Source organism: Camelus ferus, chromosome 5 (genome assembly GCF_009834535.1).
Source record: "Camelus ferus isolate YT-003-E chromosome 5, BCGSAC_Cfer_1.0, whole genome shotgun sequence".
Lineage (NCBI taxonomy): Eukaryota > Metazoa > Chordata > Mammalia > Artiodactyla > Camelidae > Camelus > Camelus ferus.
In genome coordinates, this window is record NC_045700.1 from 78,570,479 (window position 1) to 78,594,071 (window position 23,593).

Sequence of the window (23,593 nt, forward strand, 5' to 3'; positions counted from 1 at the left end):
CAACCTTTCCAAAGAAATGCACTGAGTGCAGTATGCTTACTGTTTAGACACAACTCAAGACAACATGTTCTCGCCTGCTTTCCAAAATAATTGCTATCTCAAACCCTTCCATATAGAAATTCTGGTTACTTCTGATCCCAGGTATGGCCAAGATAGTAGTCATTCTCAATAGCCTAGCACTTTCCTTCATTCAACATTTAATAAATATTTATTGAACACCTACTAAGTGCCAGGAACTCTTCTAGGCTCTTAGGATACATCAGGGAACAAAACAAATCCCTGCTCCTGTGATGTTTGTACTCTTGGGAATGAGGGCTAGAGTTAAGCCATAAATGTAAAAGAGAAGGAAATTATAAAACTAGTGAGTGCTATGAAAAAGGAGAATGTGGAGTAAGACAGGTGAATGAGGGGAGTAAGGGCAAGCTGCAGTGTTGAAGAGAGTGGTCAGGGCAGTTCTCATTGAAAAGGTGCCATTTGAGTAAGATTTCAGTGAAGTGAGTTACCCAGCAAGGTGTTTGGGGAGAGTGTTCTCAGCTGAGGGAAGAGCTGGGACAGCATAATTATCAGTGGGCTCATGGTGTTGATTTGTACTGTTACAGATAATACGCACCATTTCGATCACTGGTTAAAGTGGTATCTGTCAATTGACAGTTCTGCCACTATAAAATGACTGTCCCAGCCTCTATAATGAATGAATATTTTGAGGGCATAATGTGATATATATTGTATTCCTCATCAAACTTTTACCCCCTAGTTGTATCCGTTGATGACGCTTGCCTGAATCAGTTATCATCACGATGCTGATCAAGCACTGATTTTCTAGTTCCGTTATTCCTTCTGTATTCATTGGCATTTTCTGTAAGGAAGAGTTTTTTTACCTCCCCAGTTTGTTTATAGCCACATGGTCTCATGGATTGCCAGTTCATTCACTGGACTACAATTCATTACTACTTATTTTGTTCTTCAAATTGTCCTAGATGTGGCCAGTCAGAGCCCCTTCAGACTAGCTCCTGTATCCTTTAACGGGTGTCTGTCATTATAGGAGCACTTCTTTACCTGCTGGCAAACAATACGTTCCTAGGACTATCCTAAAGATAATTTTAATGCAATGAGAAGCAAGGAAACGGGTTGGTAACTGGAGGGGAAAGTGGGGTCTATAGAAGTTCTTTTTTTTTTTTTTTTTTTGCTTTTTGCTTTAAATGGGAAAACCCCAGCATGTTTGTATGCTGGTAGGTTGGTCTGCTAGAGCAGGAAGAAGTACTGGTTTGATGTCCTTGAGTAGCGAAGGTGGATCAGATCCAGTGCACAGGCTGGGGCCTTGCCTTCAGAACGGAGCGTGTGGCAGGAATTTCTTCCCTGCAGGCTGGAGCAGCATGTGCCCGCAGATCCTGACAGGAGGGTGGATGGGGGCATAGGAGCTGGTCAACTTTCTCTTCTAATTCTTCCATTCTCAGTGAAGTAGGAAGAATCATCGACCAGGAGTGAGGAGGGCAGGAGCTGTTGGGGTTGCGGGGAAGGAGAAGCTGTGAGGTCATTGTAGAAGGGAGTGGGAGAGCGACTGGATGGGAGCGATGGTGTGATTGCCTGCAACTCTCAGGTCCCACTTCAGGTGCACAGCTGTGGGTTTGAAGTGAGACCACCGTGAGTTCCTCCAGCACAGTTGGTGGTGCAGATGCAAAAGTGGAATAGGTGGAGGGTTGGATCTTGTAACCGCATGTGATAAAGCAAGAAGGGCACAGACCAGTTAAGGGTATATATAGGGGGACGGCTACAATGGCTGATCAGGGCACTTGGCTGGAAGACAAGTGGCTGAGGACGTCAAGGGTGAGGAGCAGGGGCAAGATGCCTGATCCATGGTAGGGTCAATGCTTGCTGGGATTGGGGTGCCAAGAGGGGGCACACTGATAAGAGGTGGTGCTTAATCAGTGGGGTTCATGAAATGCAGCTAGTATTTGGGGCCGCAGTTTGGGACTGACAAGAATCAGGGTGTGGCTGTGAGAGTGATTAGCTGAGATGGGGTGGCGGACAGGAGCATAAGAAGGGAGTTCAAGGAACCAAGAGGACAGCGTATTGGAAGGAGTTTGGTATGTATCTTGTGTCTATTTAGTCCCAGAGACGTAGGGCAGGAAGTAGTATTGGAGAGAGAGCCACACTGAGCCAGGGGCTGAAGTCCAAGAGAAATGAGGCACAGTGGGCAGATAGTGGTGTCGCCTGATGCCCGAAGCTCAGGGCTGGCGCTCTCACTCCCCTTTTCAGGCTTGCCCTAACCTTGGACAAAGAAAAGAAATAGAGACAAAAGCAGTCACGGAGCTGTCCTTTAATGATCTCTGGGCTGTCGCCATCTGCTTGGCGTTGTGGCTGATCCTTTGCTGTGAGGCTTGGGTAGGACCTTGAGCTTGGATTCCGGTCCTTCAGGAGGCATGGTGAAAGAAGCCTGAATCATTTATGCTCAGCTGATCCACAGGATGGATAGAAGTGCTTTTTCTCAATCACGCTAGAAATGATAGAGGTAGTAAACCCTATTCTCATTATGTCTGTAACCCAGTACTTTGCCACCTGTTATTTTCTGTGCCATCCTTTTTCACACGTCCTTTGGCCACAATAACCTGCTAGAAGGAGTTCAATCAGCCACAACTCAGGGGAAGAAATACCCACTTTCAAAAGGGTCTGTGTTCTAGTGTGTGTTGACTAAATACAGACCTCTAGGTCCATCCCTGGGATCAGAACTTTCCCATGTACATCTGCGTGTTCTTTACTCCACCAGCCTTAGGCTCTCTTTACTCCGCTGCTCATGATTTTAAGAAGCTTGTAAGAAGTTTTGAGTTGTGTGTTTGTGAATTTGTTCTTGTTTTGTAGGTGAAAATTACCAGTTCAGACCTGCTCAGTATTGTCTATATCACAGAAAGACATAATTGCCAGTATCCAGAAACCATTCTGTCTATTATCAAATGTATGATTCATAAGTTTTGGACACCAGAAGAGTCTAATGATATAACCATAGTCATCAATCCATATGGGGAGACCGTGTGCTTCTCTGTGACTCCTGCCAGGAAGATATTTACCTATACAATGAGCGTGACTCGAAACAGTAAGTCCATTGATTTTCTGGATTCAGTTTTTCTGCAGTGACGTTTCAGTAAATCGACTTTTCTTTCATTAATGCTACATTGACACAAAATCTTTCTTATGTGCCTGTGTCTTTTTCACTCCAGTTGTGGATTTCAAACTCTTCCTTGTGTTTGTGGCAGGCGTGTTCCTCTTCCTTTATGCGAAGACCTTGAGTCAGTAAGTATTCATTTTTACTTTCTTATTTTTGTGAATGGAAAAGAGTAGAACATTTTTGACCCTATGCTCAATATTTCCGCATTAGTTTGTACTTCTTGCTTTAGGTTTTGCAAACAGTAAGTCTGAAGATAGTGTTTGAAAGGTTTTAAACCCAGTAACTGTTGTTTGTATAGTATGATATGTAATGGTTCAGGGTGCTTTCACATGCATTATTTTGTATTATTTATTAATATGTGTTATATTATTTGAATTGATTCTCTTAATAATTATGTGAGCTCTGTATGACCGTTCTCATTTCATAGGTGAGAAAACCAACATCCGTCATCACATGACTAGTTCTGGCCAGGGCTGAAGTTTATACTCAGGTTTTCTGATGCCAGATGCCTTCCTCTCTTACATTTGAGCTGCCTCCTCGGTTTGTGGCTCTGATATAGAAAGTTGACTTTAACCACTGTCTGACTCTGGATAAACATGTTATCCTGATACTGTGTGTCTTACAACTTCTCTCATGAAAAAGGAATTTCTTTCCAGTAATATTTTACATCTTAGCTTGCTATTCTGGACATTGTTCATTTTTGAGCTTTTTCTTGTAGCGTAATCAAGGGTGTTTAACATCCTCCATGGTCTTAATAAATTGGTTGTTGTCTACATAGTGTGAAGAGTAAAGCTTGGCCTTAGAGGAGCTAGGCTGCAAGCCTGAATCCTCCAGGCAGCAGATACCGACTTGGAGAAGGCCTTTAATTTCTTGGTGCCTTAGTTTCCTCCCGTGTAAAACGTAGACGTGGATAACCGATTCACAGGGCTGTTTGAGTGCATGTAAAGCGCTCAGACAAGTGGTAGGTGCTCCAGTAAGTATTACTGGATCAGATTCTAAGCATAGAAGATAACTCAGACACTGTTTTGAATTAGTGGCAAGCTATTTACTATAAATTTAAAGTAGAGATTTCTTTTTTTTTTTTTAAGAGTATAGGATATAATTAAAGCTGCCATCTGAGTTTTTCTTCTTAGTATTCTTTATGGCTGCTGTCACCACGTTAAACATGTTTTTCATACTGAGAGTGCAACTTGGCATTTAAATTTCTTTTATCTGCTTGTCTTGACAGAAGCCCTATTTTCTATTACTCTTCGGGGACTGTGCTAGGTATTCTAATGACATTAGTCTTTGTCCTGCTACTGGTGAAAAGATTCATTCCTAAGGTAGGTATACTAGGTACAAATGAATAAAAAATGGAAATCATGATCTCATAACCATGAAAAATTGATCAAACTAAATTCATGTATGACAGTTCCAATTTCTACGTTTTATAAACTTGCTGCAAAATGTATCTTTTTCTAAAGATTTTCATTTTCATTTGTTACTATGTGTAGGCTTAAGTATTAAGTTTTGGTGATACTTTTTTTGAGAACCTCTTATTTTCTAGGTAATGCATTTTTCTTATGAGCAATGGCAGCTAATTCTATACTGAGTAAACAATTCTCCCATCATGGCATTAGCTGAGGAATGTCATGCTGCTGAACCACTGGGGCCTTGAATAACAGCATTGCTACATCCGGGGATTTCTTCATTATCATCAGTTCCCCAAAACACCTTCAATAAAAGACTGCCCTGCACGTAGTCAAAGATAAATATATGTTAATTCATGATATGAACATTGTAGTTACTCTGATGAAAGCTTGCAACACCAGCATTATTTTGAGATAAATTTGTTCTTTAGATCAGTGCTTCTCCAACTAATGTATATGCAAGTCACCTGGGGGTCCTGTTGAAACGCAGGCTCTGAGTCAGGAGTCTGCAGTGGGCCTGAGAGTCTGCATGCCAGCCAGCTCGCAGATGGCATCGAAGCTGCTGGTGTGTGGACCACGCCTTTAATCAGACCTAGATGAGTATCTTGAATTGACTTCAATGCAGTTTCATACAGAAGTTTCTGATTCAGAGGGTTTATTTGTTTACTTCTATGTTTATGAGAGTGAATGAACCAAAAACTGTGTCATTTATTTTCTTCCACACACAGTATAGCACCTTTTGGGCTCTAATGGTTGGTTGTTGGTTTGCTTCAGTTTATGTTTTGTGTCAACTGATGGAAGATCTGAAGTGGCTGTGGTATGAAAACAGAATATATATATTAGGTAGGTAAAGTTTAAAAAAATACAGTTTATTGTCAATACAGCTGAAAAGTACAGCTAGAGGCCTTCTTTCGACATACGTTTCTCTCCATCCAAATTTTCATTTTGAACTAAGGAGAAAAGTGCTAAAAATAGTATTTTATCTTATTTCCGTGGTTGGTGATTTCAGTTCATTAGATCTCGTGTTAGACTATTTCTCCATGACATACTTCTTAGTTTTCTATACTAATGATCAAAAGGGCAAAAAAATTTGCCATTTTGACTATATATGCTTTTAAATTGTGGTTAAGCTCTAACCACACCTAAATTATAATGAAAAAATTTCTCTAAAATGTGGCTCTTCTTTTTCTTAGTGTATTTAGTATGAAAGGTGGAAATCCTAAATATAAATGACTAATGAAAACTTGACTTTTCAGAAACAGAGAGGCTGTTAAGAAACCACTTGTTGTTCTTGTTTCATGTTATTAAAAAAAAACTTTTTAAAAGTGTTTGTTTTAATTGTGAAATAATGGACAATGGGAGAGTCAGTTTTCTCCTAACCTTTTAGTGCCAAATTTCTCACATAAATCCACCCACTCAAAAACAATTTTTTTTTCACTTGAAGGTTTTATGCCTTTAGTCCATTATTCTTTTTATGCTAAGGTATTTTCCAAGTAAATTATTGATCTCATGGTATGTTTCCCTCAATACTTCACTAAGCATCTCTAAAAAGCAAAAGCATTTCCTCTATAGTTAAATAACTATTAAATCTTAAAAAATTAATAATTACATAAAATCATGTCTTATCCAGGCCATGAAATTTCCTAAACATCCTTAATTGTTGATTTGTACAAGGTAGCATATAGTCCAGAATCACATTTTTTGCCTGTTGTGTCCTATAAAATTTTTAATCTGTAACAGTTCTTTTTTTTTTTTTCCCCCATCACAGAGACCAAGGTAGTTGTCCTATACAATGTTCCACTTTCTGGATTTTTCTGATTACACCTTTGCGATATGATGAAACTTGTTTCCTCCCCTCCCCCCCCACCCCATTTCCTATAAGCTGGAAATTAGATCTTGAGGCTTGCATTAGATACAAATGAAACACTTTTGATGGAATGTGTAAGAGGCGATTTGCACTTCACCTTGGATCACAGCATGAGGCGCCACAGAATAGCTCATTGTCCCTCTGTTAGTAATGCTGTGACTGAGCAGTGGATTACAAGAGTGACAGCCTGATCCCTCATTGTAAAATTAGATTTTCCTTTTGTGACTAGAAAGTAAAAATTAAAAATAGGTTTTATAGCAGACTGTGACATACACCGAGGCTTCTTCCTGACCAGAGCAACCGTGATAACATTTGCCCTGTAGGACTCGGGGCTAGAAAACAGGTATATTTATACATAATGTATTATAATAATTTATTATTATACATCCTTAATTATTACAAAAGTCAGCCTAGCATCTCACATGGAAGGAATAACTAGCCCTAAATGCATTTTTTCAACTTTGCTTCATTGGAAAAAGAAAGCAAAAAGGAAGGTTTTCTGATATGTTCTTAGCTCTAAGTCAAGGCTCTGCCAGGTTTTTCACATAACTTCTCAAGTTCAGATTTACATTCTTTTACATTCTTCTCTTGCAGGCTATATCTTGATAGTTGGGTGTCTCAGCTTTACTGTTTGTTACAAGCACGGGCCCTTGGTTGAGAAGAGGAGCAGAAATCTCCTGATGTGGACTCTGCGGCTCCTGGCCCTGCTCCTGGTCTATGCTGGTGTCACCGCACCTCGCTTCGCCTGTATGGTCATGGTCCTTCTCCTGTCGTCCGGGAACCTGCGCTACCCACTGAAAGCGTTCGGCTACATGAGGTGCTGCGTATCTTTTTTTCCCCCTCGTAAATGTGACATTTTGGGCTCTGGTTTTATTCATTCTTTGGGGGAATTTTTTGGACGTGTCATATTTAATCTCAGAGTTGACTCCATTTCATCTGGAACGCTCCCTCAGAGAGGAGGAGGGTAGAGAATTTAAGCATCTGACCCCATCTCCAGTGCTCGTCTTCATTAATCTCCCAGAGGTGCACCACCGATTGCTGGGTAATTACAGCTCACCTAGAATTCACAAAAATCAGTGGCAAAATCACTTGGGCTCTCGGTTGCCTAAAACTTCTACTTTCTTTCTACATTTTCTTTCTTTGGAGCCCACAACTGCTTTAGAGGTATTTGTTGTGCTTCTGAGATAAGAGTTAGGGAACAGAAATCAATTACAAATGGTTAAAAGGTATTATTTATGTTGAGGGCTTTCTTTTCTCTTAGGTTTTAAGAAAAGGGTTCGGTCTTTTAAAAGTACAGAAAAAAAGACGAGGGAACTTTTCTTCTCACGGCTTCGTCACGTCCTCAGTCACGGAGTCTCGGCACCTGTATTTGTGTCAAGTGCACAGATGGCAGAGGTGGTCTCCACCCGTGAGGGGTCCTTGTTGGGCGTAGGCGTACACTTCCATGGCGTTGAAGTGTTCAGTAGGCCCACCCAGGAACTGTGACATCGAAAAAGTTCAGGAAAGTTCCTGGAGGAGATATTACTGGGCTGAATCTTAATGAATCAAAACAGCCAGATGAATAAATGTAGGAAGGGTTCTCCTGACAGGGAGAGAGCCCAGCCTGGTACCATCAGGAGGCAGGTGAGCAAGAGGGCGTCGGCCAGGTCGTGGAGGTATCGCAGGCTGTGCTGAGGAATCTGACCTGATCCTGGGCACGGTGGAGGCAGCTGACAGTTACGCACATTAGTCAGTGCTCTCTGACTGCTGCCTGCACAGTGGTTAGAAATTCAAATGCTCAGGGCCCTCACATGTACTGAGTGAGTGATTCTGAGCAGAGGTGAGGTGGTGGGGCGAGCGTGAGGATGTGGGAAGTTGTACGATGTAGCCCTGTTGAAAGGGGGTCAGTTACCATTCAACTTGAGCTGATTGTTGCCATGTGGGAATATGGGCCAGCCTTGCACACCTTCTGGTTTTCTAAAAAAGCTAAGAATATGGGTTAGAATGTAAATTTTTATGATTTTTTAATGTTGGCAACTAATCTGAAGATAAAAATACATTCAACAAGCAAAAATCAAAGCAGAGACCATGAACACTCATCGGGCAGTGGGATGGGGCCCATCTGTCTTCTGGCACAGAGGGAAGATGTAAGCGGAGGTTCTGGGGCAGGAGGCCAGGCATCAGACATCACAGTGGTCCAGGCAGGAGGTGATGGGGGCCTGGAGGAGTGAGATCAAGGCCAGAAGAAGGAGTTAATAAATATTTACGTGGTAGACTTGGCTGTGAGGAAGGAGACTTTGGTGACTGGTAATTGGTGGCTGCATATGTGGTGATGTCACAGGGGTAAACATGCACCAGCATGAGACCGGGGCTCCTCCGCAGAGGCTGGTGGCAAGGCTGAAAGGCAGCAGGGTCAGAGGCACTGATGCTGGCTGCTTCTCTCTGCCCTGTGTCAAGAGGTCCCTCTGCCAGGAGGAGGCTGGCCACTCCACATCCTCCAGGCCTCTGGTCCTTTGCCGGGTTTGTGCTCTAAGGAACCCAAGAGAGAATGCCTTCCACTTTCCCTTCAAACATCACTGCCCTGCCAGGAGCAGAGTGTGTTCCGTCACCTGCACGACGATCCCCTTATGCGCTTGCTGTGTGTATTGTTAACATGAATAATCAAAATATTATTGTAACTTCATCAACTTTTCATTTTGCTAGTGAATAATTATGTGAAGAATTGAGGGATAAAAGAGGAACTTACAGGTTAAATAATAAACCAGAGAAATAATACCTTGATTTCTATAGTACATTCTAGTTTGCAAAGAGCTGTTTGAATGTATTTTAATACTATTTGGTAGCTACTCTTGTGATTAGCTTTACTGCATTCTTACTGTAGGCCACTCACTGTGCTGAGCACTTTACCCAAAATATGGTATTTCATCTGTACAGTGACCTCCTGAGATGGATAGTATTACTTTCATTTTTTCCCCTGTGTGCAGAGTGAGGCTCAGAACTGTGAAGGAATTGCCCCAGCTCACACAGTGGGTAAACCTCAGAGCCGGGACTGTGTCCCAGTCTTCTGCTCAGAGCCCAGGGGTTTTCCTCTTGGGGGCCCAGGCTAGGTTTTCGGAAAAGGAGAAGGAAATAATGTCAGTGGGCCCCTAATCCAGCTCATCAACCATCACACAGTTACTAAAAATTAAAAGATTTTTCAGGTCCCGAACCTCAAGGAAATAATATGTTAAAAACACCTTTTGGTAATTCTGATGCTCATTTATGTTTGAGAATCTTTGGTTAAATTAAATTTAAGCCACTCAAAAACATTTTTAAAAACTCATTGATAAATATAACATATATGTTAAAAATTTTATTACCATTACCATTTTTATGAGATTCTCTCCTTTAGGACTTTCCTGGTTGGAAAAAAATTCCAGTCATGAGCCCCTCACCATGTAGCAAAGAATTGTTGGGGTTTTTTTTCTTTTTTAAAATTTTATTTATTTATTTTTTGGTGGGGGAGGTAATTAAGTTTGTTTGTTTGTTTTATTTATCTGATGGAGGTACTGGGGATTGAACCCAGGACCTTATGCATGCTAAGCAGACATTCTACCACTGAGCTGTACCCTCCCCACGAGAATTGTTTTTAATACACAACTTTTTGTCCAGTGTTGGCTCCCTCTCTAGGATTAGTCAGAATCACCACCACTAGGTGGAGGCGCTGTCCCACAAATGTTTCTGTCTTCTGTGTTGAGACTAAGTGGCAAATGATGCTTCTGGGTCTCCGTAAAAGGACATCTCAAAGGCTTGCTTCTATTAGTGCCCAGGGAAATCCAGGCAAGCATAAAGAAGCCAGACCTTTAATTGTCTGTTTGTGTGATTTGAAATCACCGAGGAAGAAAAATACAATTAATATCTTTATCAGACATTGATCTTCAGATGCCTTAGAACATTATTTAGGATGGTCCAGGAGGAGGAGAAAGGTATTATTAGGCCCAAACAGCAAGTTCTATAAACCCCAGTCATGATAGCAATAATGCAGCATAGTATGATGTAGAGGAAGTTAAGAGTTATTACTGTCACTAAGAAATATACTTTTATAAATCTTAAGGGTTGAATTGAGTAACCAAGTATGGAATCTAGCAATTAAATGCTGCGTGTTTTAGGAAAGTGAAGACATGGTTTACATCGAAAAAGCCGGTGGTTAAGTACCTCACTGAAGACGAATACAGGGAACAAGCGGATGCTGCGACCACCCGCGCCCTGGAGGAGCTGCGCCAGGCCTGCCGCAGCCCCGGCTTTCCGTCCTGGCTGGCCGTCTCCAGGCTCAAGGCGCCCAAAAAGTAAGCCCTGCTCAGCTGCCCAGACTACAGCTTGGGTTGGATTTATTGTGAAAATAATGCAGCGCTTTGGTTCAGATGCTTCAGACTAGAAACAGCCGACTTCCCCGCATGACAGATGATGTGGAAGCTGTCGGACGTTCTTTTCCCTCCGTGCTCCGACTTGCACTGTACAACCTACCAGTGTCAGAATCGGTGTTGACCCAATGTGTTTTATAGGGCAGGCCATCCAGACAGCTCACAGGAGAAGGGAAGAGGTGGAATGGGATGTGTCACTTGCTTCTCATTCTGTGGGTGCGGACAGTCATTTGTAAAGTTGACGAAGAAAGGCATCTCCGCCCCGACATCTTTTCCTTAGCGCTTTCCCTTCTTCATAGCTTTCTCCCAACGACAGTGCCCTCAAATTGGAGGCTGAAGGGGAAGTGTTGACACCAAATAATGAATAAATAATATGTTTACTAAGAAAGGGAGAGAGAAGGGATTAGAAAACAGGAGCGGTATGTTTGGCAGCACCGATGCTTCTGAGTCTGCCTTTCCCTGAGCATCTCAAGGAGGATACATAAGCCATTCCTGTTTTCACGCCCGCTGTGTAAATGCCATCCTCCACTGATGCAAAGTCACGTTTAATTAAAGGGGATAAGTATCAAGGGAACATGTTATCTTCAAAATAAACCTTTCTGTGATAACATTAACTATTTAAAACAAAAAAACCTAGGTTTGCAGACTTTGTTCTTGGAGGAAGCCACTTGTCACCGGAAGAAATCAGTCTGCATGAAGAACAGTATGGCTTCGGAGGTGCCTTCCTGGAAGAGCAGCTCTTTAACCCGAGGACTCCTGACAGCCTGCCTGCACACTGACTTCATTCTGGACAAGGAAGTGGGGAAGCGACCCTATTAAAGGCAGCAAAACTGTTCTAGGGAACAGTGGCAAAAGCATTTGCTGTGGAGAAAAGCACGTTACACTGGAAAGGAAAACTAAACTATGTTGAGGGTAGCTGGCCCTTCTTGACCAGTTCTAATTGTACTGTAGGAGGCCACCAAGATTCTGTGATGGTCATTACCACTTTCCCTGAGTGAAGGCTTTTATAGGAACAAGGGAATCATATTGATCTTCAAGGGGCCAATTAATATAAATAGGTGCCTTGTCAACTCCGGGACATTAAAATTTACTCCCTTAATCCCCAGAACCGTGTCAAAAGACTACTTTGTTCTTCCTACGTGTTATCAGCGTAAGTGCTGGGAGAGACCTGAGATATGCTGGACCGGTCTTTCCCAAAATAGTCCACAGGAAGCTAATCAGTGTTAGTGGATAAAGGGATACTAAGGTCAACTAAGATTGATACAAGATTAAATGAATGTACTGCAGGCCTTCTCAGAACCTTTAATAATGCCAAGATGAGGTGCCCCTCCATCCCCAGGCCTGAGGGTGGAGATGCACCCCATGTCATGTGTTTACAAGATGGGATGGAGATGAAGTGCACCCTTATCATGTGTCTATGAGAACGGGTACCCCTCCAAACACAGGCCTGTGGGTGGAGGTGAAGTGCACCCATATCATGTGGCTATTAAAGGGGTGCTCATCCATACACAGGTCTAGCTATGCATGTACAGCCATATCATGTGTCTATTTTATGGGTGCATGTAAATACACAAGTCTCTGTATGGATATGTATATATGTAATGTTTATTATATATCTGTATATTTATGCATATATAATATATGTACATATATAACATGTACATATATATACGTGTGTATCAATACATATGTCTATGGGTATATATTACATATATATACACACATATCTGTATGGATGTGTGTGTATATATGTGTATTATATATATGAGTATATACATATATATACCTATAAAATGAAATATATACATATAAAATATGTATATTATGTAGGTGTATATCCACCCCCAGGGTTGTCTAACTTAGTCTTCTGCTCATATGAGGGACAAATCATCTTTTTTTGTTTTTTGGGGGTTGTTTTGTTTGAGTGAAGGTAGATTTATTTAGAGATACATCAGGAGGCAAGAGAAAGGCCACAAGGTGTGGGGTTTGGAAGCTCAGTTTAGAATAAAAGTAGGCACACATTCCATAGAATGCGGGCCGTCTCCAAAGGCCAATTTTTATGGGCTCGGTAGCTTTATATCTTAGTAAGTGGAAGGACCAGTCTAGGCTGGAGAAGGGGCTGGGATTCCCAGGAAATTAGCCTTTTCCCGCTCTTTGACCTTTTGTGGCTAGCCTTGGGACTGCCATGGTGCCTGTGGGTGTGTTATTCACCATGCTAATGTGTTACAGTGGGCATATAATGAAGCTCACGGTCTCCTAGAAGTCAAATCTCCCACCATTTTGAGCCTCAAGGCCTCCTGGGGGTTGAATCTTTCGCCATTCTAGTGTTAATTGCTGTGTTATCCCCTGAATGGCTGTGCCCTGCCCCCTTCCTGTCTCATTCCCCCCTCAGAGATTTTACTCCCATAATCTTATGGAATTGTAGAGGGGCGATGGTCCTTCTTCTGAAGTTGCTAACAGGCCAGGCTTGAGCAGGGGCCTTGACCCTGCCTAGCAGGGAGTAAAAAATCTCTGAATGCCTAATCTAGGGGCCCCAAGAGCAGGGAAGCCTTTTGTTTTTGTGTCCAGAGGGCTGAGGGTATGAGCTGGAATCTTCCAATAGCCATCATTTGACTGGGACTGTTGAAACCCACTGTTTCCATTGACTTCTGATGAATGTTTTTAAAGATGAAGCACCTTTGTAACAACTCGATAGTCTGTAACAACAAAAAGACTTAAAATGCATGGTTAAACATCTGTAACTGATAGATTTGTTTGTAATTATGAGAATTATGACTGATTATATTTAACTTTACATATTAAATAATCCTAGTTAATTTAATATGTGAGATGTCTCAGGTTTTTTTTAAAGCATCTTAAAGTTAGCTGGGGCCACAAAGAACTTTCAGAATTTGTTAGATATTTAAAATCCTGATTATGTATGAAACCTTTTTTTTTTTTTTAGCTTTTGTTTGTTTGTTTACGAAATACTTACTAAAAACATACATCTTACTTTCCCACTGTTTACTGAAATACTTATTTTAGGAGCTGTAATTACATGTATTATCATTTTAACCCTCCAAAACCTTAAATCTCTGGCAAAAACCAAGAAGCAAGCAACTGTGAATTGGTTGTCATATCACCGTTTCCTGACTAGAAACACGTTTTCTTTTTTTTTTTTCCTAAGGCAAAGGTAGATAAACTTAGATCTGCCTACCCAGCAATTAATGTTTTAATATTTTATAAATGACACAGATAGTCAGTGAACTTTTTAACTTTTAAGTACCAAAATTTGGAGAGATAATTTTAGGTAGATACTTTCAAAAGAAAACTCCTATAGAGTTTACCCCAAATCCCATGTTTTGTTTACTTTTTGAAAGTTTTTTTTACACTGAGTTACTTTTTTTGTTGACAGCTTTGTAACAGATATAATAAAGTTTTGCTTGCCTTCTACTAAGCCTGGGCACAGCCGAACTATTATACTTAACACTTACGCCTCTAAAGACATGTTTGAATTAATTAAACTAGCAAGCTTAAGCTAGCTTCAATACCAGTACCAGTACTGAATCCTTTTTAGATAACGTGAACCTGAAATTTATTTTGGCCAGTTTTCTCTATGTTTGAGTATTTATAGAAGTACTTAATTTCCTTTCAGCCAATTAAAGAGCTCTTTTACCATTTAATTGTGCCAATACCATACATCTATGGCATACAAGCCAGACACCTTGTAGTTTTCATTTTAAAATTTTAGTCATGAATCAGATAGAACAAAGTAAAGCCCACTGGCTACCAAAGAGGTTGGATTTAAACTGGGGTTTTTGGCAGAACAAAAACAAATCAAAGTTGCCCACTTAGATGGCTAAGCCTTTTTGCTAATATTTATGAAAAAGAGATAAAATTTTTACTTCTCCTTAGCAAATTAAGTTCCAAATTACTTCTTCCCCCACCTTTTTTTTGAAATTTGCATTTTAAAAAGATGGTGAGATCACAATTCCCAGGAAGACAAGGTAGAATATTTGTATCTCAAAGGCATAGGAAGCCCTAGAGTCTCATAGAGAGATTTTGTTTTTCAAAGGCCAGAAAAAAATGTCTTTTTTTAATACTTGTCTATTAAGATAAATACATAGGGGAGGTTTTGGGAGTGGTCAAAGTATTGGTGGGCTTTGTATCCTTTTTGGAGCCACACCTCTGGTCCTGTAAAGACTAGATTTGTAAAACAAAGACAGTTTTGTTTTTTCTCATTTAGCTTAGGGGAGACTTTTCTAAAAAAATTTTATTAGGCTCCGAATATCAGCTATGGTCAGTTTAGTCCAACCAATGGCCTCCCATTTGGCCATCTATTTATGAACACTTTTGATGAGCCTTCCTGGGTTTGAGAAGTTTTTTTTAATTAAAGCTCTTGGTTTGGCCTCTGATCTGAAGAGGCCTGTCCTGTGGCCTCACGTGGTCCCATTTTGATGATAACCTGACAATAGTAGCTCTGTCAGGGACCTCAAGTTCCCAGACAGCAGGGTTTCCTTGAGAATCAATATGGAGTGGAAGGGAGACCTCTTCTGGCTTGGGATTGAGGCAGGCTCCTAAAGCCAAGAGTAGACATTTTTTGGGGTGCATGTCTTTCACGTAAGGGTCTTTGAATTGGATTATTTCAATTATTGGGATTTACTGAGCAAGTAGGTCCCTTCCCAATGAGGGGATGGGGCACTCAGCCACCAGCCAAAACTCATGTGTAAAAGTAAATTTTTAGTAAGCACCTTGTTGGGGGCCTTCTGTTGACCCCCGTTATTACACTGGATTGGGAGGACAAGGGTCCAAGGAAATCAGTCAGCACACGTAGGTGGCTTCCCTTATCTAATAAGAAGACAACTTTTCTACCTGCCACAAGGGGTCCCCAAGGCTCTGCTGGAGAAATGACCCGGTGTCCTGTGGGAGCCAGGGAGGGTCCCAGGCCCCATCAGCCTTTAGTTCATCTCAGCCATCATTGGTTTGGGAGCCCCAAGTCCACTTCGGGACTGGGGGCAGTCCTGCTTCCAGTGGCCTTTCTGTTTGCACATAGGGCAGGGTCCTGGTGGACTTTTCCCAAAATTGGGGCATTTGTTTTTCCAGTGGCCCTCCTGGCTGTACTTAAAACGGGTCCCTTTTTGGCAAGACAGTGGCTCTGATGCAGGCATCCTGGATCCTGTCCTCACCGTGGGTCTTGGTGGAGGGTAACTCTGAGGTGGTGCAGAGATAAAGGCTGCTGCTAAGGATTGCCCCTTTTGCTGTTGTCCCTGAATCCTTTTTGCCTCTTAGCCCTGTCTCTATTGTTCAATACTTTAAACGCCAGATCCATGGGGACCAGCTTCTTAGAAGGGGCTTTAGGGGTAGATAATTGGGAAGACCTCTCCAGTGGGATCCTTCCCAACAGGAAGCAATGGAAGAATGAAAAAACCTCCTAGTAAGATCACCGGCCTTGGGGCTTATAGATCCCACAAGGCCCTTCCAGTTCTATGTTCACGAGAGAGGAGGAATAGCCCTGGAGGTCCTCACCCAATGGCTGGGTCCTACCCAACAGCCTATAGGGTACCTCTCCAAGCGGCTAGATCCCACTGCTTGAGGCTGGCCTCAAGAATGGAAAGGGAAAGCCATGTATAGCCTCCCTCATCCTCTTGCAACCTAATGTTACAATGGAAGCAAATCTTATCCCAAATTCTTCATACAACACTTATTAGCCAGGAATTACTCATTTGCTTCCTGTAATCCCAGAGAAGCCTCCACTTTCATTTCTCGGGACTGACTATTGAAATAAAAGTTTGAAAGAAACTTGATTGAAAGTGTTATTCTTATGTAGACACAACAATATTCTGATAACCAAGTCAGACAACTTGGCCTCAGGTCTGTGAAGAAGGTAGACAAAGGACAAAGGATGCTCTAACCCTTCAACACTGCTGGGTATAAGAGATTCTTAACACCTTCTTGCAAAATTGATGGCGGCCAGTTGTTCTAGCCAAGCATTTATCTTGACTACCACTCATTTCGCTAATGGAAACTCATTCCTAACCCCCTTTATGCAACTTAATGAACTTACCGGTGTAAATTTTGATAAAGATTGTTGTTTAATCATCTTGGAAAATGGATTCCTGATTAGGATACTTCGAATGCTAACTACACTTCTCTAGGACATATGATAAAATTAGCTTACACCTTTCATGCTACTAATGCTGAAGAATTTTTTAAGTAAATTGTTACCTAAAAACTACAGCTGTTGGCTTTTGAAAAAGTAATGATCTATAGGTCTATGCTTTATTTAACTATTATGAATCTCATGATTTTATTTTTGTTCTTTATAATATGTAATATAGAAATATACATACATATACATATATACAAAAAATTATTCTTTCTAAATTTAGTCTCACTAAATACTTAGAATATGGATGAATAGCAAAATCAGGTAAATCCCATTTAGTTACTAAATGATCAAAGGATGAGAATCAGGTTAAGACTTAGTTCCCTGACTCAGTTCTCTGCAGCCCAGTGTTCTAAATCCATATGTTGAGTTAAAATTTAGAATGCCATATATCCATTTGTAGTTTGTCAAAACGAGAGTGTGGACTAATACTCTGGAAGCTAATAGTAACACTTACTGTAAAAGAAAATTCAAAGCAGCTGGCCGTGTTCACTCTATACGTGGTAGTGATTTAGAAATTATGAGTATACTCCTTTCATTGCAACTTAATCAAATGTAAACAGACTTCTTTTGATATCAGTATTAGAACATGATCTGAGGGAATGGATAAATTCATTAATCCAATGGGAAAGAATCCAGGTTTTGTGCCATGATCCGTCTCTGATCATTGGAGAGTAGTCACATAAACTAGTTTCTATGGCTGTCAGTGAGGTCCTCTTCCCAAAGTTACTGACTCTAATGTCTTAGCTAAAGAAAAGTCACTTGTATGATGGTCTTTTAAAATGATTTAACCATTTATGTTAAATGAATTTACAAATAACACCTACTTAAGATAATGTTTTAAAAATAATGCTCTAATACCAAAGATAAAGATGTTACTTAATGGCTCATAATGAAATCATATGTATTTCAATAGATAAATGCTCTGGCCTAGTTACACTAAAACTAGGGGCACTGTGAACGTGTCAGCTACAAACGCAGTCTTGGGGGTACTGTATTGTTGACTCAGGTACTGTCACAATTGGGTTCCCCTGGGGGAAAAGATTCTGGAATGGAGATTGGCGAGCAACAAGTTCATTAGCAAATACCTATGGAGGAGAGAGGAAAGGCAGGATTGGGAAAATTTTTTCCGTGATGTAGTCATAACAAAGGCCTCAGCCAATCTAGTGGGGAGCTTTAGAGGTGGGATAGCACCTCCTACCCTTGTACCAACTGACTAGTCAGTAGATGCAGGATGCCAATGGGGGGGGTGACAGTGGACAAGACAACTCTCATCTGTTGATGGCAATTCCTACACAGTCTTGACTAAGATCTCAGACACCAATACTGCCAACAGTGGAGGGAATGTATATTTCAGACCCAAAAAGGGCAGACAGCAGCAGTATTCCACATCATTGGCAACAGTCCACCCATGTGATCCAAGTGGTCCAATCCACTTGCTTTTTATGGCAAGTCCTGGGAAAGTCTCCTCCTGCAGCCTGGTGCATTTCTTTCCTTGAGGAAAACTACTACACGAAGAAGGCTAATTGGACAACTTAGAGCCCCGCTGCTGCAGCTTGTCTCAAGGCCACACTAGTACTTATCCTCTCTCTCTTCTCTATTCCCGAACAGTGCTCCTCACAACTGTCAAGGTCATCAAAAGCAAAGAAAGTCTGAGAAGTTACCATAGTCAAGAGGTGCCTAAGAGAACTTGATGACTAGATGTCCTGCATGGGATCCTGCAACAGAAAAAGACCCTAGGTTAAAAACTAAGGTATCTGAATAATCTCTGGACTTTAGTTAATAATAAGGTCTCAATATTGGTTCATTAGATGTGACAAATGTACCATAAGGTAAGATATTAATAACGGGGGAAACTGTAACTCTGTACTATCTCTGCAACTTTTCTGCAAATCTAAAGCTGTTCTAAAATTAATAGTTTATATTGAAAAATAACAGGAAAAATTATATTGATGCGAGAATTTGATCTTACACGTTCCTGAATCTGACAAAAACCCAACTCATGATGAACAGTTTTTCAAGTGATGTGTATTTATCCCTTGCAAATGGCACGGCCTTGCTCCAGAACCCTGGGGTCTGTGTTGTCATTCTCCTGTTGAGTTTTCCATCCATTTCACGTGGCATTTCTTCTTATCACCATGACTTTTAATACCAAATGTTCTGCAGGGTCCTGTGATACAGGAGTCGAGTCGCTTGGCCATAGCCTGGGCCTGCTTTGGAGCCCTTTCCTGCCTGGATCTCACTCGTGGCTGGCAGGTTTTCATGTCACCCAGTTAAATGGGATGGAGCAGTATTTCCAGGTGACAGCACGAAGACAACTGCCTACCAAGCATTCTGCTGGCTCACCTGTTTAGAGGTGGGAGGTGTAGGATGAAATAATTTGACCTTTCCTTTGGAGGGGATGTTTTAGCATGCCCCAGACCCCTGAAAACCTCACTGAAGTGGCAGGTCCCTGAGACTCTGTAGGATTTATCTCCCAACCTCTGAAGCTCGTGTCATTTGTCAGGGCCTCTAATGCGTTTGCCGATTTATACTCATCGCTAATGTCACTGATACAGTAACCAATGTGATATTCTGTAGAATGTCTAGATGGTCCAGATCATTTTGGGCTATATTGTAACAGAGGGAGGAGAGTTTAGATAGCTCTGGAGCAATACCATAAATGTGTACTGCTGTCCATCTCAGGTGAATACTAACACTTTCTGACCTATCTTTCTGATGGGTATGGAGAGAACACATTTGCCAGATCATTTACCACATACCATGTGACTGAGACTGTGTTAATTTATTCTCACAAAGATCCCACATCTAGCTCAGGAGCTGCAATTAGGGCTACTATTTAGTTGAATTTTCAATAATTCACTTTCATTCTCCAGGATCCACCTAGTTTCAGGGCCAGAGTAGTGAATTAAATAGAATCTTAATCAAGACCAACCCTCCTGCATCCTTTGGGTCTTTAAGGATACTAATCACTATCGTTTTTCTGGAATACAATATTGACTTTGGTCTACTATCTTGGCCAGGGGAGTGAAGTATTTTCAGAGGTTTCCACTTAGCTTTCTCATTAAGATGTTTTTTAACCCACAGGCCAAAAAACAAATGGTGGTTCTGCTAAGTTCCAAGTATATTCAGTCCAATAATTTATTCTGGAAGTGGAGAGATGACCACTGGGTAGATCCATGGACTCAGTGGACCTCCGGTGAATTAGACCTGGGGGAGGACTCCGTTTATGATCTGAACTCCATTTGCCCTGACTCTAAATGGCACACTCCAGTGATATTCTTGTCCCTAAGTATCAATGTCAACTTGGACCTTGTGTCCCATGTCCTCAGGGTGTTTGTGTACACTCCTTTTCCCAGTGTATGGTCTCCCGGTAAACAGCTATAGGTCCTTTTGTGGAAGGAATAGGGGAAGCATTGCCATATATACTTGCAGTGATGTTTCAAAGTCCTCCTTGGGGAATCCAGCCTTTTTCAGTCAGTAGTTTCTGGGTCTGGGAAACAGCCAAGGTCCGGAAACTTGGCAGATCATGGCTTTTTATTAAGATGGCTATAGCTATGCCCTGTCTGTCTCCTGATTGTCCATCCTTGAGATCTTTTCATGGTCTAGTTTGAACAATACTCTTATTGGCTACCCATCTAGTTTGCCCCTAGGGATGCCAGGTTCCATCAACCATCTCCAAATCTCTCTGCAGGTAACCCTCAGACCTGGCCACTCACTATAATTGTGCCCACTTTGCTTCTGACAGTGAAGCACTGCCACTGGGCCCCTATTCTTCCATCCCCATTGTTTCCATGAGCCCAGTTCTGGAATAGCCTCTGGCCTGCATGGATACTACCGAGCTTTCAGTGATGCAGGGGACCTCTCACCAATGCATTCTTTATCACTTTGGTCCATGTGTCCACTGGGTCTTCCTGGAACCCCCTTTAAGAAAACATTTATACTTTATTGTTCACTGCAGTAATATCCGTGGAATAGGAAATCAGGTGTTTGATCTGCTAATTACAGGTTTTCCCCATGCTGCATATTAAAATGAGTAACTATTAACATAAAGATTTCCATCTACCACCTGAAATCGCCCCACATACACGCATGAACCTTTGGATCCTGGTCTTGCAGAGTAACTTGTGACTTCTTAAGTGGTCACTTCAGGCATCCTTAAGCCTCTCTCACGTACCACTCAATGGACTTGGGCACAAATCCGCCCCTCGAATGGCTTTAGAATGACAGGAGGGCCTTAAGCCCTTTCAGTCTTTCAGCTTCTTAACCCTTTAATTTAAAGGGATTATGGAAAGAATATGTGTTTCTTCTTATTCTCAGAAATAAAACACACATTCAACTGAAAAGTAAACAGAAAACTTTTAATTCCTTGCAAGGAAGATTTCCTGGATAATTCCACATGTTTTTATAATCAGAGAGACAAGTTTATCCTTACTTATTCATTACCAAAAATAAAGACTATGGTTACAATTTATTCTCCATAGATGCAAACAATCCCATCTATTTTGACATCAAAAGAAGGCAGAAAGACAAAATACAAATTCCAAGGACAAAGATGAAAATAATATAATTTTCCAAGTTTTTTTTTTTTTTTTTGGTTTAATTTATTGTTTGTTTCACTGTTTGTATGTTTATCTTGCAAGAGCCCACAGACGTGAGGAAAAATACCTTCAGGCTAATTTTCAACAACATGAGAGAGGGATTAAGTACTACATAAAACAAAATAAAAATATATTTTTTATTTTAAAAAATAAAACTTCTAGTTTACTTATTAAACTAGGAAGAATTTACCTGAAACATGTCAGTTAAATTGGTCTGCAATGCATTTGTAAATGGAGAACACGCATCTCCTCTAACAAACATCTTAAATATTGTGTTCACTGCCAAAAGGGCCAGTCAGCATAGGAGAATTTTCAAGTCACAATCCCCTGCGCAGACTAAATACAAGTTACTTTTTAACTTGAAGTCAGAAGAGCAAAATCTATAAAAGTAAAAATATTGCCATTGTTCTCAGCAATCTATGGAGAAATCCTACAGGCTCTGAAAGTCTTTTCAGTAAAATGAACCACGATTTCATGGCAAGCTCCTTGCCTACGTGGCAAGTCACTTTGGAAGCTGGACGGCTCAGTCTGTGGATAGAAGCAAGCTGTGTTGACAGAATTGCTCCAGTTTGAAAAATCATCTTCAGAAAGGAAGAAACTCCAGCAAGGACCTTCAATGCAACACTGCCTATAGAGCTGCAAGTCTGCTTGGGGGTCCCTGGACAGGTGCCACTCTCGGCCGATAAGTTGGGGACAGATTAAACAGAAGAGAAGAAAGTGGAGGTCAAACAGGTGCCATCCCAGATAAAATATCAAGGGCTTGTGGACCAGGGCTGGGCAATATGCAAAAATGAGGTAACCAGATCTCAATAATGTTGGGACAAAGATGCTTGTGCCACAACTGAAGACAGAGCTTTTTACATGTAGCTGCAGAAGTACTCCTTGGGATCATTCTATCTGGGACTCACTTCTGAGCAGCACTCCTAGGTGTTTCTATTACTGGGTACATCTAAATTTCTGAGTCATCATAACAGATACTCAGAATGAGGCCTCAAACACCTCCAAGGCTCTGTAGGCGCTTCCAAGTCAAGGAAAGGTCATATGATGCCTGGTATTATTTTGGTGTTAGCCTGTATTGTGTAACAATTATTTAAACATTGGTAATCCATATATGGGTTCAATGGTAGTTCTATGAATCTTACTGTTTTATTAACTAGAACTTCCCATTGTCCCAGCAGGACCAGTGTTTAGAGCTTATTGTACAACCAAAACCAAAATAGGGGCAACGAGTTCTTGGAAGCTAATCACCCATGATGAAATATCCCGCTGACCAACTTGCTGATGCAAGGTCCCTGGGGTGTTTCAATGCAACCTGAACATTTCATAGAGTCAAGTCCTCATGATGACCAGACATTCAAACCCTTAAATTTCTGTAGGAGCCAGAATCCTTCTTCTCTTAGCTAGCCCTCTAGCACTTGTCCAACTTTGGTTGGCTGTTGAGTTCCAGTGGAAGAATTCCAGTATTGCCTCGCAGCCTCTCCTTTAGGGACTTGGAAACGGAAGGCAGTGCAATTCCTTCTCGCCATCTGCCAGGCATGGGACCCCAGGCTTCTTGGGGTAAGTTCGACTGGCAATTTTAAAGAACTCTTCCGCAGCATCGAGTGCAATGAGACGGTCCTGCCAAAAAGTTAAAGATAAAAATGTTCTCAAGATAGGAACCAAGCCCTGTCAGTGAGAAAACCAATCTAAAACCACAATATCCACCCTAGAAATGATGAGTAAGTAAAACATTTATTACATTTTTCTTAATAAATTTAGAGACACTCCTTAATCCCTCACTTATGCTGTCTAAGAGTCCTTTCAAATCATTTTTTCAACCTTTGGTTATAGACACAATCCTTCCTACATCTCTTTGAACAAAAAAATGATTCAGAAGGCTGGCTGCACAGCAAAATTGGCTGAAAAATACAGATAGATTCTTGAGCCACAACCCAAGTCTCAACTGGTCTGAGTGCAATCCAAAAACCTGAATTTTTAAAGCCCTCCAAGTGATTACGATGTGCTGGCCACTGGGAACTAATGCAGAAGATGC

General features: G+C 41.3%; 2 protein-coding genes across 13 annotated transcripts in view; one reads left to right on the forward strand and one right to left on the reverse strand.

Moving 5' to 3' along the window:
• NEMP2 (nuclear envelope integral membrane protein 2) overlaps positions 1–23,593 on the forward strand; it is a 299,564-nt gene that overhangs the window by 267,651 nt on the left and 8,320 nt on the right. For 10 of the 11 annotated variants that reach the window (XM_032480175.1, XM_032480176.1, XM_032480177.1 and 7 more), the window contains 7 exons: positions 2,857–3,088; positions 3,213–3,285; positions 4,389–4,482; positions 5,298–5,412; positions 7,031–7,253; positions 10,564–10,740; positions 11,453–12,522. In XM_032480175.1, the coding sequence (XP_032336066.1) occupies positions 2,857–3,088; positions 3,213–3,285; positions 4,389–4,482; positions 5,298–5,412; positions 7,031–7,253; positions 10,564–10,740; positions 11,453–11,594 (1,056 nt within the window). In that variant the 3' untranslated portion in view covers positions 11,595–12,522. Of the gene's footprint in view, positions 1–2,856; positions 3,089–3,212; positions 3,286–4,388; positions 4,483–5,297; positions 5,413–7,030; positions 7,254–10,563; positions 10,741–11,452; positions 12,523–18,571; positions 18,714–23,593 lie in introns of those variants that run through there. The other variant, XR_004320087.1, reaches the window with a different exon arrangement.
• Positions 21,540–23,593, reverse strand: part of MREG (melanoregulin) — a 54,483-nt gene continuing 52,429 nt past the window's right edge. For both annotated transcript variants that reach the window (XM_032480184.1, XM_032480183.1), the window contains one exon: positions 21,540–23,178. In XM_032480184.1, coding sequence (XP_032336075.1) covers positions 23,044–23,178 — 135 coding nt within the window. In that variant the 3' untranslated portion in view covers positions 21,540–23,043. The remainder of the gene's footprint in view (positions 23,179–23,593) is intronic.